The sequence below is a fragment of the Marmota monax genome, unplaced genomic scaffold (genome assembly GCF_021218885.2).
Source record: "Marmota monax isolate L192 unplaced genomic scaffold, Marmota_monax_Labrador192_F-V1.1 WCK01_AAM20220418_F8-fsc00111, whole genome shotgun sequence".
Lineage (NCBI taxonomy): Eukaryota > Metazoa > Chordata > Mammalia > Rodentia > Sciuridae > Marmota > Marmota monax.
This window is the reverse complement of record NW_026695067.1, coordinates 4995640-5016255: the sequence shown is the minus strand read 5'-3', so window position 1 is coordinate 5016255 and position 20616 is coordinate 4995640. Positions and strand designations below refer to the sequence as shown.

General features: G+C 53.0%; 1 protein-coding gene across 1 annotated transcript; it reads right to left on the bottom strand.

Annotated features, from left to right (window-relative positions):
• Window positions 1–8172: 8172 nt before the first annotated feature.
• Insyn1 (inhibitory synaptic factor 1) lies at window positions 8173–20396 on the bottom strand. The gene is made up of 3 exons (XM_046428068.2): window positions 19310–20396; window positions 18178–18903; window positions 8173–9004 (listed from the first exon to the last, which is right to left on the bottom strand). Exons 2-3 carry the CDS (start codon window positions 18331–18333, stop codon window positions 8282–8284), a joined length of 879 nt encoding a protein of 292 aa, XP_046284024.1. The 5' UTR covers window positions 18334–18903; window positions 19310–20396; the 3' UTR covers window positions 8173–8281.
• Window positions 20397–20616: the final 220 nt, after the last annotated feature.

Genomic DNA, 20616 nt, shown 5'->3' with positions numbered 1-20616 from the left:
AGGCAGCTTCTAAATTTGGCGGAGGAGTCAGTGATTATGAACCTCCAAGCTCTGGGACCCTGACTGCCTGTCTGAGCTGCCATGAACCTGTTCTCAACATCTGGAATTTTGGAATGAGCTCTCTGCCACGGGTAAGGGGCAGTGATGTGAGAATGATGGCTCTCTGGGATCAGCCTGGGTCAGGGCAGGGACCCTTTCAGTGACACACCTGCCTCCTGTTCTGCTCCTTGAGGAACCTCTCCAGACCACAGTGCATGGGATGAAGGTGTTCAGGACAGGTGGAGTTCAGAAAGATGAGCTAAGAGGAGGCTCTGAACCTGGACCAGTAGGCCCCAGTAGTCTCAGCTCAGAATCAGGACCATGTGTCCTTGAGGTCCTGTGCAGATGTGAGCATCACTATGTTTTCCAACTGCAGGTGGCATCATTCCTGTGGTGTCCTCTGGGGAGCTGTGCTGAGGGGCCATGCCCATGAGGTACAACATGAATGGTGTTCCTGGCAGATACCCTCAGCACCTCCCAGTGAAGGACATTCTGATAGGCTTGGGGGCAGAGTCAGTGGGGTGTCTTAGAGGACTTCTGGAATAGCACCCAACCCTAAGGCACCAGCAGCAGGGAAGCGGGGGGACACAGTGCTGATGTGGTCAGCTAGACCTATCTTGTCTGGAGCTCGGCTGGGACTTCAGAATAGAGATGAGAATCACCTCTATCTCTGACCACCTTGGCTGATCCCGCCCTTACGGGGTTTGCAGTCTGCTAGGGGAGACAGCTGGATGTATATGTATGTGTGTGGAGGCGGGGGTGGGGGGAATTAGAGCAAAGGCACTTGTTAAGCAAAATTCACTTAGCAAACACTTCACAATATCCCATCCAATACTTGAACAATGGTAGTTACTTAGTGAATGCATTGTTTCTGTGGCTGATACTCTGGTGGATTGATGGAATAGCAATGAGAGCTACTTGATTTGAAGATCCCTTTATTAAAAAATGTGAAATCATTCCTCAGCTATGAAACGATGTTTTGATCTTTAAAAAATGGCAAAAATAAAAACAAACAAACAAAAAGAACCCCCCAAAACAAACCAAAATGGGGTGAGTGCTTCTGAAATTCCAGCAGAGGCCAGTGGCCACAAAGAGTAAGAAGTTCCAGCAAAGTGGCCGCTCAGGCCTCCGCTTCCCCAAGACCCAGGATGACATCCTCTCCTTTCCCATAAGTCTTCAGGAATCATGACCCCCTACACCTGGAACCAGAAGAGACGTTTAAATCCTGAGGGCCAAGGAGGTGCTATAGAGAGCTGGAGTGGAGGCAAGAAGTACATCACTGAGAACTTGCCATGTGAAGCACATCAATTGTTCCTGCCCTCATGGGGTTTGTAGTCTGCTAGGGGAGACAGCTGGATGTATATGTGTGTGTGTGGAAAAGGGATGGGGGGACTTAGGGCTTCATGGTGCACATCTGTAATCCCAGCAGCTCTGGAGGCTGAAGCAGAAGGATCGTGAATTCAAAGCTAGCCTCAACAACTTAGCAAGGGTCTAAGCAACTCAGCAAGACCCTGTCTCTAAATAAGTCATAAGCTGGGTCCCCACCCCACCCAGACATTCTTCTGTTCAGCTCCTGCTGACTTGTTCAGTGAGTGAGTGCCAGCTCTGTGTTCTCATATGTACTGATTTTTTTTCCTAAAAAAATCTAGATATTTATGTAAAATCTTTTTTGAACAATGTGGGAAGCAAAGCAGGTGTGCAGGCTACCAATTTGCAATCTCTGAATGAGAGGAAGAGAAATGCCCAGGAAACTTCAGGGTGGGTAGGGTCAACTTGACCTGAAGGAACCTCCAGGCTCCAGAAGTTTTCAGAGTTCTCTACCCTGGGGCAGAACCCTGAAGCTACTCTACCCTGAAGCTACCTCAGCCTCTAGCAGAGTACAAGGAGCCCCTTTATTAGGAAGCCCAAGGAAAGGGTCTTCCTCAAGGAAGGTCACAACCTTGGGGAGACTCACATGCTAAATAGGCAAAACTGGACTTTATATGGTGACCACCCCAAGAAAGTTATATTCTTTTGACTATACCAGCTCTGGAATGGAGTCTGTTTTGACAGAGGCTGGCACCCTACTCTCAGGTACCAGAGACATTGCAATGTGACCACATTTCAGTGATACCAGGCAGAATTTCCCAGGGAATAGTACTAGAGCTGTCTGAGTTTGCCAAACTAAGCAGCTTTCTCATTCTCCTGGCCAATATATAGCCCAGGAACCTCCCGGTGCTCCCCTGGTATGTCTGGGATCACAGGCCAACCCTGCCCATCCTCACCCTAAGAGTGCTGTATTCAGCACTCCTGGGATGCATCTGCCTTTATTGGGTGATTTTCTGGATTTAACCCTTTACACTCCCTGCTGAGTTGTGGAGGCAGATGTGCCTCCTCCTAGCAGTGACCCCACAGTCATTATCTGGGGGGCAATGGGGAAAGATGGTACTCAGTTCCTTGACTATGAGGGGTTCCATAGTTCTGTAACTCTCCCTGAACTCCTGGGTCACTACCTATTAGTGAGCCTCCTCCCCCTTCCCCATTTCCCCAAAGTGCACTCAGCTCTGGCTACCTCCTTCTAGAAGCCTCCCGCAATCAGTCTACTGTTCTGTTCAGGATGAATTCTCCACTCTCAAGGGATCTCCTGGGAGGGCTCCACCACTGGGCCAGAAAGAGTCAAGGAAACACCACAAAGATCAGGTCCTCCAGGCCTCTTTCCTTGGTTCCTCCACAGGCTGTACCTTATCGTGAGCCCCACCCTGTCCTGCTTTCTTGAGGGTGGAGGACAGGTGTGGTAAGGCCTGGACACTGGTTTTCTGTGGCTTTTCTAAAATGGCTGTAGGGGAGGATGCCAAGGTGGGTCTGTTCCATTGTGGGTGGCTCCTGACCTCTGCACATCCCAACAGGAACAGGAGGGAGAGTAGAGCTGCAGGCAGGTAGGTGAGCTTGAGTGTTCCTGGCAGGGAGTCAGATCTGATCAGCACAGGGCCTGGGCTGTGGGCAGCATCAGCCTGAGGTTACCCATCAAGACTCCTTGGTTTCCTTGGCTGCTTGGCTGGATGCAGGTAAAGGGGAGAGGTGTGTGGTAATGACAGCTCTGTCGGGGTGCAGGGCAGGCAGATGGGATAAATCAGGTCACATTGGAATCCCAGCTAGTTTACATGTACAGAGGCAATGAGGTCCCGATGTCCCACCCTACTGACCTGAAAGGTTGGGAATGCATTGTAGGAGGGATGTTTAACTTGCTGTGCACGATGAAATTATTTTCAAGGGTTCTAACATGATCACACTACTTACCAATGTGCTTATTTGCTGTTCTATCTTTTAAAGGGGTCCCTATCTCGTTAGTCTCTATGGATCTATCTAGTCTACCAGACTAGACAGGCCCACAGCCTCCTTCCCCCTCAGTCAGGAGGATGGAGTCCCTCCAAGGAGGCTGGAGGGCTCTGAAGTTGCTTGCTGACAGTGCTCTCTGCTTTCTCCGTTTGCACCAATGTGCACCCTTTGTTCAAACAAGTCCTTGATACTGTCCACCATATGGGTCATCTTCATCTGAAAGTCCTACCAGCTCCAAATGCCCTGCATTCCCCCTTCCCCCATTCAAGGAAGCTTCATTTCAAGTCCTTTCTTTTCTCAGAATCCTCTCCTGAACACCCCAGTGCTCCCTTCCTGCTTTCAGAGCCCCAAAAGCCCAGACCAGTAAGACCTCGGCATTTATAGTGTAGACGGCAGGCTGGTCTTCTGGCTGTGCCTGAGACAGAAGAGGAAAGGGCACTTTGGACCTGAAGCTGTTTTTCTCTGGGTCACCTAGTTAGTGCCCCAGGCTCACTGGCAACTGGGGGTAGGGCTCTAGGGCTCCTGCCCAAGCTGAATTGATGAAGGTGGGCCTGACCCCTGCTGAGCCTCATACAGAAAATCACATGGCAGGCACTTCATAGACACTAGCTCTCAATATATAGTGTGAATTATAATAGCTGTGTCAAGTCCCAGCTCTGCCAATCTCTGCCTGTGCGACTTTGAGCAAAGTCCTTATTTGTTCACCAGTTTCCTCACCTGACTTGTAAAATGAAGACCATGGTTAATCCATTTACTCAATAAATGATTATTGAACAACCTATTCTGCACTGGGCCCAACTAAATCCGCCATTTAGTGTTAGTTAAAATGTGTGATCCGGAGCTTGACATTTGCTAAGTTGTCAATAAGTGCCAGTTTTCTTACACAAGTCTCAGCAGAACAGTCAGTAGGAGCTGAGCGTGGTGGCGCATGCCTATAATCCCAGCTGCTCAAAGCCAGCCTCAGCAAAAACGAGGTGCTGAGCAACTCGTTGAGTCCCTGTCTAAATAAAATGAAAAATACGGCTGGGATGTGGCTCCGTGGTTGAGTGCCCCTGAGTTCAATCCCTGGTATACACAAACACACACACACACACACACACACAAAGAATGGTCAGGAGGTTGGAGTAGGTTGGGTAGGAGGGGTTGGGGCAGGAGAAGGGGAACTCAGAAGGGAGGATTGCAGGGCTGGGCCTAACTACCTCTTATTTTCCCAGCATGCCCTTCTTTTCCTTCTTGTTAACATACTCATGCTTTGTCTCTAACAGGGGCTGATTCTGGAGTCTCTGAATAATATGCCTTCCTTTCTGTCCCTTGGTTTCACCAGACCATGTCTGTAGGCTGCATTGTCTGTCCCTTGTCTATAAAGTGGATACAGGGATGCCTCGTCATTCTTAGACACTTGGGACACCACAGAGTGCCCACCCTATAGAAGTGGCTAGGATCCTCTATCCCTGTAGAACATGCCCCAGAGTGGCCACCTCACCAACCTGGTCCCCTGCCTCATGCTCCTGGCCCCCTTTTTCCTGGCATCACAGGTTGGACCCAGTGTCATTTCTGGCTTTTCTGTGCTGAAACCCCAAACCCTTCAGTTTTGACTTTGCCTAGTCCCTGCTCACAAACCTTCACAGGGGAGGGGGATGGGTGTATGTGTGTGCTTAAGTGATACAAGACCTAGCACATAGGTGATCCTCAATAAAGGTTGATCAAATTAATGCACAATGGATATTTCCTCTGCAAATGGGGTTCATTCATTCATTCAACAAACATTTATTGAACCCAAGACCCATTCAGTGCCAGGCTCTGAGTCAGGGGTTGTGATATTCAGGCTGATGATAGCCAAGTTCTCCAAACTCTGCTCATAGACTTTTCCCTCTCAACTCACTCCCCAAGGTCCCCCTGGCTCTCAGGCCACTCAGCCCTCATCCTTTACCCCCAGAGACCAAAGCACTGGTTCCATCATGCATTTGAACTGCAGCAGAAGTTTGACTGCTAAGTCACTGAGTTTGGGGTTGAATCCTGATCCATAACTCATCCCGTGTGATCGTTAGCAAAGTGACTTAACTTTTCAGAACCTCAGGGTCCTCATTAAAAAATAGGCATAAGTAAAATGGCTTATCTCATAATTTACTATGAGGAATAAATGAGATAAGGCATATGCTTAGGACATTCCTCAGTCCTAGTGCATGATCAATGACTCAGAGCTATTGATGACAACTCCTTTGTGTCACCAGTGCCTGGCTCCCTCCCACCTCTTCCACAGAACCATGTAGCACAAGACTGTGAACACGGTAGGTGGTTAGTGGACTCAGACCTCCTGGAAGCAGACCCAGCGGGCCATTCTGGAGAGGAAACCCAGGCACCAGGGAAGGTTCAGAGGCGGGGAAGAGCAGGAAGCAATGCATATGGCTGGAGCTGGAAGGTCTGGAGGAGGGTCCAGGGATGGCTGGACAGGGAGCTCACTCCCTGGACAGCCATTCTGTGGCTCAACAGCTTATTATGATAGTTATAATTTTTTCCAGTGGACACATTCTCTATTTCAAGTTATGAGAAGCAGTAGGGATCCCACCTGAGCGGGCCACTGGGTATGGCAGCCAAATACTTTCTGGGCTTTCAGCAAAGTGAACTTGTATCCATTTCAAAATCCACTCCACACTTTCAGGACACACTTGCTCCATTTGGGTACAAGTGACAGACACTAGCCAAAACCACATACAGTCTTAATAGAGCCAGGCCGGGGGGGCGGGAATCTCCTGGGGGGGGGGGAACATATCCTTACTCAGGGCTCTCTCAGAGACCCCTGGCTCCAACCCTCAGTTTTTTCCTTTGTGAGATGGAAACTATTCTATTGGATTTTTTCCCCTGACTGTTGGAAAGATCAGCACCACCTGCCTGGGGCTTCCTGGGGCTGATAGAGGGACTCTGCCTGCTGGCTCACAGACCTGGATTGACTCACCCCGTCTTTGGATTTCCACTCTGGAGGCTGCATCCGGGTGGCTCTGTAGGGCTCTGACCTCACCATGGCCCAAGGAGCGAACCCACACTACAGAACACTCTAGATGTGCCGATAGCCTCCCAATTCTATCCCCTCATCACTCCAGACTGGCCTGCACAATCTCGCTGGTTCTCCGTGGCCTGGGCTGGTAGCACCCCTCCAGGCAGGGGCAGGGGTGCTGCTGAGCCTGCTAGTCAGACCCTCCTTAGCCCTCACATGGGGTCCCCTCTGGAAAGGCCCTGGAGTGCTCTCTAACCACCTTAATTGAAATATGCAGCAGGGAGGCTTCCAGGAGCCAGGTCCTTGCTGTGCCTTTGACCCCACCTCTCTGCTCTTGGTAAGGAGTAGTAAATCAGGTGGTGGCCATCTCCTGACTGACAGCTGCTTTGAGGGACAAAGCAATGTGGTGCTTGTGACTGAGCGATGGCCTCTGGTTGGAAGGGAGCAGTTTCTTTTCTCCACCCACTCATGACTCCTCTGCCCAGGATATCACTGAAATGTGGGATGGGGGGTCACACTGACTTCACTCCATCCAGTGCCTATAGTTTATCAAGTGTTTTCACATTTACCATCTTACTGGAGCCCCATAGCAGCCACTGAGGTAGATGAAGACTATCAGACCCACTTGACAGATGAGGTAGAAAGGCTCAGAGAGGCAAATGAACTTGCCCAAGGTTACACAGCTGCTAGGTAGCAGAGTCATGAACAGTCTGGAAACCACTTGCTCATTGGGGTAGGATGGCATAGGTTCTATAACCTAAGGCCAGTTACTTAACTTCTCTGAACCTCAGTATGCTCAGTTGAAAAAATGGGAATAATAGCTATCTTGTTGGGTTATTGTGAAGATTAAATGAGATAATGCTATAAAATGTATTTGGCATAGTAGTAACACAGAGACCTGCTCAATAAATGTGAGCAATGATAGTGATTATCATCCCAAGGATATTCAGATGCTGTCCCTGTTAGCAGGTCATGCCCTGAGTGAAGCCCTGATGCCTCTTGGCTTTTCCCTTGTCTCTGCTCAAGACTTGTTAATGTGGGCGTGGGAGTTGGGTGTGGAAAAGCAGGGGCCGAGGAGGACCATTGCACTCCCCTCCCAGCTGGCTGCCTGGCAAAGGTGGCTGAGGGCTAGTCTGTAGCCCCGGTTCACAGCCTTGTCATGACTGCTGCCTGTTACTCATACACAACTCAGTTCTGCCCAGGGACAAGCCAGAGGCTCTGCTCTGAGGCTCTAATCCTCAGATGAGCTGAAAATGGGAACTGAAAGGATCAGAATGATCCAGACTCTCCACAAGCCCCTGCCCTGCCCAGCCCAGTCCAGTCCTGCAACTTCTGTAGAAGCTCAGCTTCCTAGCCCCTTGGGAGCAATTTTTCCCTTCCTCTATGTCCTGGGAAACCCTAAGATGCAAGGGGGTAGAGTGGGGTTGTATCAATCCAGGTAACTTTTCCTTTGAGAAGGAGAGGCCTTGGAGTAGAAAGATGGGGGTGCAAGTGATCCAGGGCCCAGCGGGAGCAATGCCACCCTTGGGCCCTGAGTCCTGCAGTCTCTCGGCCATCAGACACTGCTCTCTTAGAGCCTGCCTTCTGCAGATGGGTCTCCTCCAAGACATGGCCCAGCCAGCAGCCACCTAGTACCACTGTGCTTACCGCCTACCAGGTTAGACCACCCCCATCTCACTCACATACTTTTAGATATCTCCTCAGGGGCCCTGCAATGAGAAGGGATGGGGGGTGGGCTCTGACCATGCTTCCTGGGACTGAGGAGGTAAGTGGGCATCTGTGTCTAAGATGAGCTCTGTAAAAGCTTTGGGGCCTGCGGGGCCGGATCCTTAGCATTTTAAAATTTTATTATGACTGTGTTTGTTTAAATATATATATATATTTATATATATTTATAGCTCTATGTGCCAACCCCCCCACCCCCTTCCCCAGCCCCTAGTTTTTCCCCCTGGCTTTCTGTCTGGTGGCCGTGTAGGGCAGCACTGTCTGAGTGCTCTTGTCTGACACTGTCTGGGTGCTGCTGTTCCTTGTGACCCTTCGGGTCTGTTCTGGGGCCAACGTGGGCCCTGAGTGACGGCCAGTCAGTGGAGAGCGCCTTGTCTTGTGGGGGGCTGGGGAGGGCTTGAGGGGGGTCACATGGGTCTCCGTATGGGGCAGCTCAGGGGGCAGGCCCACCTCCTCCTCCTCTGCCTCCTCCTCACCGTCCTCCTCCTCGTCATCGCAGCACAGAGCGTGGTAAAGCACTTTGTCACTGAACCGTACCCTCTCTCGTGTCCCTGGAGTTCGTTGGGGCAGCTGGCCCTTAATAGGGCCAGCACTGAAAGCCTCCTCGCTGGAGGAGTCGGGGGTCTCCACTCGTGGCCCATTGGGGATGGGCATGCCTCCATTCATGAGCCGGTAGTCAGGGCCAGGCCCTGGCCGCGTTGACTCAGGGCCGTCCACAGAATCTGAGGGTGTGGAGACGTCCAGGAAGGAGCAGAACTCCCAGCTGTCCGAGAGGATATCAGCTGTCATGAAGTCCAGATGGCCCAGGTCAAAGGGGCCACCCACGCCCGCCTTGTCGCTACTAGAGGTGCTGCTCACAGTGGCCGTGGTCCAGTCGTCTGGCTCCAGTTCAAAGTCGAAGTCAGAGGTTAGCTTGTCAATCTGGCTCACCACCTAGCCAGGGAAGGGGAGAGGAGATGAGAGGCGCCAGGTGGGGGCCTAGTACAACCTGGATATGAGTGTACCTCTGCCTTGCCCTGCTAGACTCCCTGGCTGGTAACCCTAAAGGAAAAGACTGGACTTGAAGTCATAGGTTTATGTGTCCTGTTGAGGTCCCAAAGGACCAGAATTGGACGGGGATGTACAGAATTTGTTATGGCCTTTCCCAAAGGTCAGTTTACAAGTCTTCAGTCCCTTGGGGGGAAGGGGAGACTGCTTTCCAGCCCTGCAATCCATCCATTTACACTTTCCTGTCCCAAACAAAGCTGCTTCTGGGGAGCTGTTCGTTCAGGGCTTGATCCTCATTTGCTTTGAGAGGGGGCCATTTAAGAGGGTTGAGAGAGTCCAGCAAGCCTATTCAGAGGCCCATCCATCCTCAGAGAGGAAATGATAGAGGGTGGCCATGAGAAGGACCCTGTTCAGGCTTCTTAAAGCATCCTGGACAGTTCCTGCTGCTGGTCACGGACTTTGCCTTGGCTACTACCCACCAGCCCTTCCAGATAAGAACAGAGGTGTGTGGCAGTGGCTGAGTTAGTTACTCCTGTGCCCCCAGAGCTTCCTCCCTCCTTGCCTTTCCTGTTCACCAATGAGCAGAGATCCATCCTGGCTTGTTGGGAAAAGGAATAAAGTGAGCATTATTTGGTAAGCAATAAAGAAACCATCCATCTTGGGCCCAGAGCTGCTTGTTAAATGCACTCAGGAGGCAATTCGGTTGTGGAGGTCACTGCACATCCTGCTCTGCCCTGCAAAAAGTGAAGCCCTGAGCCTCCATGCAGGTGGCCCTGCCTTAGGACATCCCCTTGCCTGGGCCTCTGTCAGCACATCAATCAGGGTGAAAGACTGTGAGGGAAAGAGAAAGGTCCAGTCAGAGACCTAGGGAGATGACAGAGCACAAGAAAGGAGAGAGAAGATTCAGTCCAAAAACAAAATAGCTAAACAATAAAACAAAGCAGAGGGACCCAGAGTCAGAGATAAAGAGACACAGCAAGTCATCTGGACCAGAATCCAGCGCCCCATGCCAGTTGGTGCTCTTTACCTGGAGTCACAGTAGTCAATCAATTAATTAACTAGGCCCTTAATTCAACAAACACGTATTGAAGACTATTGCTGTCAAGAAATGTGCTAGATGCTTGCCAAGGGGTGGGGTGGTGAGTGGCTAAGGTGAAAGAGGCAGTGGGCAAAAATGCTGTCAAAAGTAGCTGGGACCTGTGGGAAGACTGCTCCATCAAAAATTGGAGGTCAGGGGCAGGTGACCTGGTTGGCCCTTTTCCTCCCTGGGTCTTTCTCAATTTGTAAAGAGAGAGAGGAGATGAACTAGTTTTATCTCCGAGATTCCTCTACCTTTGGGATTCTAGGAGACTTGTGTTTGTAGAGGTGAGTTTAAGTTGTTTTGGGAGTCACTGCCTAGGAAGGTCCACTCACCACAGCCCCAGACCAGGAGTGGCTGAGGCCTGCAGAAAAGCTGGAGGAGTCAGGACACCAGACTTAGCTTAGACATTGCTGTGTGTCTTTGAGCAAGTCACATAAACTCTCTGCACGTCAGCTTCATTCACCACCAAGTGGGTGTGAGATTCCCAGCCCTGCCAACCTCCGCAGAGTGTCAGGAGGAACAAGGAGAAGGGCAGTGGAAAGACTTCAAGGAGCTTTGGGAATAAATGACATCATCTCCCACCTCTGACCACCTACTATGTGCCAGGCTTTCCTACCTTTCCTATTCCTGAGTGTCACCTCCACCCATGAGATCATTATGCTCCCTGCTGCTGCTGCTGGTTCAGGGACATATTTTGAAGACCACTAGTCTGGGTACTGGGGATTTACTTCAGGTGAAAACACAAGCTGGGCAGCTCTACCCATCCCCCAATCCCCAGGGCTCTTGAGAAGCTGCTGCAGCCTGAGGGGTGGGGGGTGGTGCTGCCAGGAGGGATCTGGAGTGCAATGACTTGGCTGTGACCTCTCAGACTTCACAGAGACTAAGAGGAAGCCCTGATGCTCAGTGAGGATGACACCAACCGGCCTCAGGCCTAGACACGCTCTTCCCATCCAGGGAGCTGAAGCTGGCCACCTGCTCAGAAGGCCTTCCCTTTGGCCCTTCCCTTCTTTAGTGTGCCCCTCTTGGGTTCCACTTTGGAGGTATGGAGGAAAAGCAGAGAGGCACCTGGGTTCAAGTCCTAAATCTGCCTCCTCTTGGCTGTGGGAACTTAAGCAGATATGATAATACACCTCCAAGCTTTGGTCTCAGGCCTATAAAAAGGGATGACACTCCTCTCCTTGCTTGGTTGATGAAGATTAAACAGATTAAAACTGCAGAGTTAGGACAGCCAAAAACTTAAGAACCTGTGCTCTGGCCAGGCGGCTGTAATCCCAGCAGCTTGCGAGCCTCAGCAAAAGTGAGGTGCTAAGCAACTCAGTGAGACCCTGTGTCTAAATAAAATACAAAATAGGGCTGGGGGTGTGGCTCAGTGGTCAAGTGCCCTTGAGTTCAATCCCTGGTACCAAAAAACCCCCCAAAAAACAAAAAAACAAAAGAAAGAAAAAGAACTTGAGCTCTGGAGCCTGACCTGTAATGCTGGCCAAGTTACTTAACTTCTCTGTGCCTCTGTTTCTTTGTCAAAGGAGAATTCTAGTAGTACCTACTTGATAGGGCTGCTGTGAGGACTTAATGACCTAATGCTCTTGGGAAAGCATGTAGAAAAATGTAGCCTACCAATATCTGCTATGCACCACTGGGCAGGAGTGCATGTCCAGGCCCCGGGCATCAGGCCCAAAAGCGAATGGGAATCAGTTCTTCACCAAAGGAATGACACTCTAATAGGGAAATTTCCAAGCCTGGGGAAGAACACTGGAATATAGTGGGCCTTTCACCACCTTGACATGGGTAGTACCAATTTTGCCTAAAGCAGGTCTCTCTCTAGGCTGTATAGAACCAGAAGGTCCTATTAGCCAAATGGCTGTGAGGTTTGCAGGCAAATCTGACCAGTCTATTAGGTGGGGCAGGTCACATCCACTTAATCAATGTTATAAATTTGGATCAGAAAGGAAAGCCATGTGCCCAAGGGTACCTGGTTTCTACGCAGGGACCTGAGTCAGTCCCTAAACCTTGCTGCCCTTCCCTGGTGCTTCATCTCATGGGCCTCAGGGAGGGCAGGCATGGGGCAGGCCTTGTGCTACCTGCCTCTCTGCTTCAGATGTCTTGAAATCTGTGGTTTCTCTCTGTGATTTAATAATAATTTTGCCTACATGTAATTTGGGTTTGTCTTGGAGTACAGGGAAATAATTATATACACAGAAGGAAAGAGAGGGGGAGAGAAAAAAGTGGAAGCATAAAAATCATAAAATCATAGAACCTCAAAGTCACAAGGCTGGAGAGGCACTGTTGAGTCCACCTGTCTCATTGTGCTTGCTGATGGGAAGCTTAGGCCCAGAGACTAGAAGGAGTGGAGCTGAGAACAGAAGTCAACTCCTGACTTCAGGGCCTTGCACCTTAAGACCAAGAATGACCTACTCAGGAGGGACCAAGAGCAAGCACTAGAGAGGAAGGACAGGGCTGAAGGGTGTGATAGAACTCACTGGGGACCCCAGGCATAGCCCAGGCCCCTGTCCCAGGGGTGTCTCCAACCTCTGTTCTGGTCACAGCTTTAGTTTCCCTCTCCTGAACAACTGTACCCACCTCATTTTCCCACTGACAGCCTTCTCCATGCTATTGCATCCACAGAATTTTCTGGTCACCCAACAGGACCACGTCACCCCTCTGCTTGCAGCCTTTCCCTGCTCCCCAAACTCCTGAGCCTCCCAAACACAATCCCTAATGTTCCCTTTCCTCTCCAGCAAGCAGGCTCCACCTTCCCAGGCCTGCCCTCTCAGTACCCCTCCGCACTCCACTGATCTCACATCTGCCTCTGGGCCCTCCCTCCTCTCCGACTCCCTACGTCTATCCACACTTCCATGAGGAAGCCTTGCAGTTGAGGGCAATATTTGACACTGGTACAACTCTGTGCATACATGGTATGATACAGTTGATATCTGTCTCCCCGTGACAGGCAGTGCTGGATGGGTTTGTTTTGCCCACACAGCTACAGACTGGTGACTAAAGGCTTCATAAGAACTGCTGGGGGCTTCTTTGTTAAGGAAGAGTTCCACAGTCTTAGGCACCTCTGTGTTGCTTGGTCCAGTCTTCCTTCCAGCTCTGGCTTGAACCCTCTCTTCAAGGAAGGCACCTCTGTGCTCCCTAAGGCCCTACAGCCTGGACTGAGGACCCAGGAATGCCAGACCCAGCAAACCCCACCCCTACCTCCCCTGATAAGCTGCTGTCTCCTTCCCTCTCTTCCAGCTCCCCGGGCAGCTGGTTACATAACTGGAGACTCTGCATTATTTATGACCACTGATTATTTTTTAATTCTGTGATTACGTTGTTTATTATCTTCCTGGGGGGCTGTGGAGTTGGGGAGAGACAGAGTGAGCTGACCGTGATTCATGGCTCTCATCCTGCAATTTGGCCTAATTGGCCAGGGAGCTTCAGTGAATCTGTCCGAGTAGGAGAAAGCAAAGGGAAAAGAGGCAGGCAAGAAAAAAAAAAATAATAATAAAAAATCCGCGCAATTCGTGCTGAGCTGTGGGTGATGCAGCTGACCCACTTTGGCATGGCCCTCTGGTCCCCAGCCTCTCCTTCTCCAGCTGCTTCCTGACTGGGCCACATTTATTTATCTCAGGCTCGCAAGGCCCTTGGCTTTCGCTGCCACCTTCATACACAACTCCTTGCCAACGGGACTGCACAGTGGGGCAACCAGGAAACAGGCTGCCACTATGCCTGCTTCCTGTGAAAATCAGGAGGGACAGCCCTCTACTGCCACCCCAGGCTGAGGAAGGACTATGCTCACCCCTTCACCCTCGGGCTAAGGTGGGCAACTGCGCCTTTAAGTTATGTCTGTCCCAAGAATTGCTGATGATGTGGGAGATACAGGTGGTCAGCACAAGGATCCCCTTTGATCCCCCAGGGAGGAAGAAGCCAAATACCTGCTCAAGGGGTGCTCAATATCTGGCAGGCCAAGGACAGAAGGATCCTGAACCCTGCCCTTGGGAGGTTTGGGTTGGTGGGCAGGGTTCAGCAGGGAAGCAGGTTCCCTCCCAGAAACACAACAGGAAGTTCTTGAAGACAGTATGTGATTCTCACTGAGGACAAATCCAGATTCCAGACCATGCTCAGCAAGAGGCCTTGGAGTTCACCCCTCATACCCGGTGTAACCTTAGCTTCTGCTCTCTTCCCTGCTCATTCTGCTCTAGCTGCAGGCTTCCTTGATGATCTTGAACATGCTGGGCACCTCTGCCAAGACCTGGTCCAGAGCTCCTGCTGCATGCCACGTTCTTCCCCTGGGTAGTCATTCACCTCCCCACCCTCTCCCCCACTTCCTTTGTTTTCTCTTCTTATTAGAGACTCCCTTCTTACCCTGTCACTGTCTCTATCCCCTTTTCTTGCTGGTAAAAAAATGGTAATGGAGGCAACACCAACAGGCCCAGGCCAGGAGGTCAGGACCTGGCTGTGACCCTGCTCCTGGCTAAGAAGTTGGTGTGGCTCCAGAAAACCAAGTTATACATGGAAATGAGAAGCACGTCAGTGCTAGGATCATTAGTAATAATACCTAACAGAGGGCCAGGTGTGCCTCCCTGGTGGAGCGCTTGCCTAGCGCGCACAAGGCCCTGGGTTCTATCCTGTGCACCCCCAAAACAAAAACAAAAACATAACAAATATGGAGCTGGCTTTGGGCCCATTGTGGCTAAGCACTTTATGTATAATATCTCCTTTAATTCTCACAACAACCCTGGGACAGGGGGTGGGGGTGGTGTAAAATTTGGAACACAGAAGCACAGAAAGGTAAAGTAACTTTCCCAAGTTCACACAGGATGGAGCTCACATCTGAAGCAAAGACACGTGGTATATGACCTGTGCTCCTAGTCCCTGGGCTGTGCTACATCTCTAAATTAAGATCCATGGAATTTTGAGGAGCTTAGAAAGCCTGCTGGGACTGGCCTGGTATCCTGGAGTATTGGGGAACATAGGAAAAGTGAGGGCTAATTAATGTTTGACTGTCATATCCCTCTGTGGTACAATTTTAGCATTCAAAGCACTTTTGCATTTCTTACCTCACTTATGTCTTTTAAATGACTTTCCCCACCCATGGGATTGAATTTGCTCCCTGTTACCAGGGGAGCTTGTGGCAGAGCTAGAGCAGGGGTTAGGGAGAGAGAGGGAGGTACAGGCTAGGGAACTTCAAATCCTCTAGGAGTGTGAGTAGTGTTGGCCCCCCTCTCCCACATGCTAAGCCCCCAATGAATCCTTGCAAGATCACTATGAGGTACAAATCATCATTGTCCGCATTTCAGAAGTGAGCAAACTGAGGCTCAGGACCTTGGGGAAGAAGTGCCTTGGTATCTCTCATCCATCCTACAGTGAATTTCAGGATGTATACTCAAGAGGTTAAGAAGGGTATGCCATGATAGGGGTGTCTGGGGGCCAAGGGGCCCAGGACCTGCAGACAGGAGGAGGCTGGCAGAGGGGAACCAAGCTGAATCTTCCTCTCTGCTGCCTTGTTCCCCCATCAAGCATCCTGTGCAGCATCCCTGAGTCCTTTGTATGAGTTTTGCCTCCATATCCAAGTGCCCTGCCTTCCTGATATAAGAGCAGAGCTGGTGGGGACTGAGCAGATGCCACCCAGGGAGTGGGGTGTGATGAGGGAACAAACTCCTGGTCCCTTCTTGACCTTGGGTCTGCCCAGATCCCCAAAGAAAAAATACCACACAATAATACTGTGGAGAGCCAGGAAGATCAGCTGTACAGTCCCTTTGGAGGACCAAGAGCCAAGATGACAGGCTCCAAGGAATGAATTCCAAACCAGAGCCTGGTTCCCCCACTTGGTAACCCCATTCTTGACATTCCATCCCATAGGAGGACAGGCATAGCATATCTTCTGCCTGGGCCTTCCTGAGTCTCACCTATTTTCCCTTGTCAATCACTCGTGTCCAGACCCTGCCTGGGGGATGAAGGAGCTTTGAGCCCCCCCACCCCCACAGATGGGTGCCACTGGCAGCAGGCAGGCAGTGGCATACGGGGTAGACTCTGGTTGCCATAGCAACCTGCCAAAGTCTTGGGTGGAGGCACATGGCCTACAGGGTGTATGGGGGGAGGGGACTCATCTTCCTCTGTCCTGTCTCAGGCCTCTGGGCTGCATAGTCCATGCCTGGAAGCTCTGGTGTGGGAGGCACGGGAGTAGGTGAGTGTGACAAGGGAAGGGGAACATGTAGACACTCTGCAAATACATCCCAATGCCATAGCATCAAAGCACAAGAAGTCCCCTGTCAAAATGCAAAGAGTCACCCAGTAATCCACCTGCTGAAGACCCAGAATAGGTATCAGGAACTTGAATTCTAGACTCAGTTCTGCCCCTGGTAGCTGCATGGTCTTGAACAAACCCCTATCACTCTCTGGTCCTCAGTTTCTTCAACAGTAAATGTACAGGGCTTGTCTGGATTACCTGCGAGATCCCTTCAAGATCTGGATGACTATGCTAGAGAGAGAGGGGATGCAAGCACCTGGAAGATGCTCAGTTGGGAGTAGGCCAAGTTGTATCAAGGTTGAGACCCAAGATTAGAGTCAATCTTGGGTCCTTCTGCATGGGCCTGCTGGGGCATGGGTCCCAGGCTCCTGACCAAGATTGAAACTCTGAATAGGTCCCGTGGCCCTGATAGAATTAAAGTAGCCAAAGAGGGTGGGAGAAGTTATTATAATCCTTTGGACTCATAAGGTTGGAGGAGAAGGGACTGCTTGGGGGGCTTCTAATTGTACTTTCTAATTGTACTACCAAAGATATTTAGCCCACACGATGGCCAGCTTAGTCCATGGGCAGAAGAACCCCTGCTTCTGTCTACCTGAGGCAACAGTCATTCCTACCTCCTGAAACCGGATTTCCTGGCAGGCTCTATGAGGCTGATCCTGGACAGAGGGGCTGCCCAGCCCAATAGCAGTTCCAGGAATCTCTGCAAACCCACCCTCTCCCCAACTCTGAACACAGTTTCTTCCAAAAAACTCCTGTTCCTTGGCTCAGACCAGTCTGGAATGCTATGTTGACAGTCTGGGACTGGTACCCATCATCACTCCGCTTCCTCAGCCCTCCTAGAGCCCCTCTCCTCCCTGCGCCCATAACCCCAGCTCAATCACTCTCCCTGCTATCTCTGTAGAGGCCCTGGTTACAAGGAGTTGAAATTTGCCTAAAGCCCACCTGGCTGGTGTAATGGCACCCAGCAGGCAAATTCAGGCCAGCGGCTCAGAACGCTGGTCATGCATTTTGGGCTTGAACACAGCCCAGGGGGCAGGGCCGACGACTTGTGTACCTCATTACCCCAGTGATGTGGGAAGCAGTAATTAAACCGGGCTCCACTTAGAGAGACAGAAAGGCACATACACATTCCCAGCATTTCTCAGTGACTTTTCAGCCTTGGCAAAACCATTCAAAAACATCCCTCGTGGCAGGGGAACACATCTCCTTAGAGGAGATCCTTGCCCCTGCCATTGTACACGAGGAACCCTGATGTCCACTAGTGCCTAGGCCCATTCTTACCCCAGGACAGGGAGGGCACGGCTGGTTTAATTTTTCCCCAATCAAATGCTCTGAACATCTGTGTGATGGCTGAGGTGATGCTTTCAGCAGGGCCTCAAGCAGTGGGAATTGACTAAGTAGAGTCATCCATACTCTAGCAGGGCCTCTATGACCAGCTCAGTCTATGAGGTAGATGGTAAAGTCAAGAGTCAGCTCAAGTCCCAGAAGAATATCTCCTTCTAAGAAGCTACAGTGGAAGTTTTTACTGGCCACCTTGGAGACCCTAAATACTAACCATGGGGCTGGGCCCACTGACATGCTGCCCAAGCAATCTCTGCAGCACTAAGACCCTACAGCTCTAGGGCATGGTAAGAGTTTTGGCAAAGTAGATTTGAGGAAAGGAGAATGAGAAGAAAAGAGGTCTCCAGCAGAGTGATACATATGCACATGGCTTGGCACACTCAAACACACATACATGTTTTGGTGCCAAGCCCAGGAAGGCTGGTCTAAGGTCTGTGTGGCTCCTGTACACCCCTCGCTTACCTCCCTCAGCTCCTTGGCCACCTCCTTGAGCTCCCGCAGGATGCCTTCAAGTTGCCCGATGACCATCTTCATGCGCTGTCGAATCCTCTCTCGCTCACCACCACTGCTGGGGTCGTCACTGGGCTGCCCGAGGTCCGGGGTGCCCCGAATGTTCATCCTTCACCACCTGGCCGCAGGCCTGCCCATACTCCCCCCAGTCGGGCACACACTGTGTCTTCCTCAAAGGAGCCCCCCTCAGTCGGGCAGAGCTCCACATCTTAACGGCCCCCCAGCCCACCCTGGTACTGGGCAGCCCTCACCCAGTCCCTGCTCCCTGCCACTCCGCCTGCTCTTCCTCTGGGTGGGAAATGAACACCCAGAGGGAGACAGAGTCTAACAGAGAGGGTCAAGGTGAGGGCACAAGAGGGCAAGGGGAGGGGCCTTGGGTCCCAGGAGTGGCCTCCAGGACTTGAGACGCCTGGGGGTATACAGAGCTGTTCTCTGCCTGAGCCTAGATACCAAGGCAGGGGGATGACTCTGCAGGGACTAAGGGTAAGGGATGCCCTTGGGATGGGGGAAGGCAGCAGCAATCCCCTCACAACTCCTAGGCAGTTGCAAAGGCAGAGGTCTCTGGATGCAACTAACACCTGCAGAGGGATGAGCGCCCGCCGGGGTCTTCCAGATGTGGAGGGGGTTCCAGATGTGGGCGGCTCTGGAAAGGGAGCTGGATTGGAGGAGGGCAGCCCCCTGCAGAGACAGCGAGCCTGGCGTCAGCCCTCCCAGGCTGCAGCACCAGCCAGCAATGCTGCTTCCTCCTTCCTCTCCCCTGTCTGCATCTTCTCGCTGGGGATTTATTTATTTTTTTCTTTGTGGGGAGGGGTGGTAGAAGCAAATGCTTTTCAGCACACCCCTTCTCTGGCATGGGGTGGGGGAGCCCCTGCTTTAGAGGCATAAGTCCTCAGCCTCCTTTAGGGCACCCTGGCCTGGGTTTCCCCAACCCCCACTCCCCCAGTCAAGCCTGACTCCGCTGGTACACCAGAGGGCCTCTCCCGTCCTCCCTCCTCCTCCCAGTGCCCCGAGGGTGCCCTCGTTCCCAGCGGACCCTCCCTCCCCTAGCGCCGCCTTCCCTCAGAAGCCCAGCTCCAGCACTCACCAAGGGTGGGGGCACCGGCCTTCCCTCCAAGCAGCGTCGGGGGCCAAGCCCCAAGATGAGGTTGGGGGGCCCCCAAGGCTCCCTAGGGCGGACTTCTCTCTCTGGACCCTTCGGCCCTTGGCCTCAGGGAGGTTCTCCGAGCCGCGGCCGGAGACATCTGGGCGGTGGGAGGGGGCGGGGCCTCGGCGCTCCAGGAAAGGGGGCCGGCAAAATCCCCCACAGCACCCGCCAGGCTCCGGGTCCGGAAAGAGCGAGGGTCCGGCGGGCTCGGGGCTCCAGGCCACAGGTGACTCGGGCGCAGGGCGGCCGAGACGACGCCGGGCCGGTCCGAGCGCGCGAGCCAAAGTCGGAGGGCTGGGAGGGCGCCGGGATCCCCTCAGCCCACGCCCGGCATTCCCCGGGCTCGGCACTGTCCGGGATTCACTCTGTCCAGTCCAGATGGGCCGGGGCCGGGCTCCGCGGTGGTCTGCCCTGCCCTTAGTGAGCGGCACCACCAGGCGCCCAGGACGCGCTCAGCCTGGACACACAATGTCCGCGCTCCGGCACCCGCGTCGCCCTGGGCGGCCGCGAGGATCCGATCAGCCCAGCCCCGCGGTCTTCCCGGAGCGCGAACGCTCCCAGGGCTCAGGCCACGATCCGAAAGGTCAGGAATCCGCCGGGTCCCCGGGAAAGGGCGGCGTCTGCCGCTGGGACCCCGTCTTCCCTCCGCGCGGCAGAGAGCGCGCGAGGCTGGGGGCCTGGCCCGGCTGGGTTCGGCGGCCCGGGCGCGGGCTGGAGCGGCGCCCGGCGGAGAAGAGAGGAGGCAAGAGGCGGCGAGAGGAGGCGAGGGGAGGAGGCGAGGCGAGGGGATGAGGGGAGGGGCGCCCGGAGGGCCGGGCCGGACCAGGGCGCACGGGGCTCGCAGCCTCCGCTGGGCTCCCGCTGCCTCCTGCCCGCTCCCTCTCGGCTTCCTGCCTCGCAGCCCCGGGGCGCCGGGTCGCTGCAGGTGGGACAAACGGGCGCCGGGTTGGGGCTGGGCCTCTCTCCACTGCCTCGCTCTGCCCTGCCCCACCGGGCTCCGAGGGCCTCGGCCCGCTCCCGAGCGCCGCGGCGCCGCGCCCGGCCGCCCCGCTGCCCCCCGCCGGACTGGCCGCCCGGGCGGGCGCTGGCTCCCTCAGAGGCCGCCGGGCTCGCTCGGCTCCGCTCGCCTCGGCGCTGACAGGGAAGGGGCCGGCCCGGCGCGCCGGGAGGGAGCTTTTAAAGCGACACACACGCCTCCCAGCGCACAGCGCACAGAGCGCGAGCCGGGGGGTCTCGTCACCCCAGAG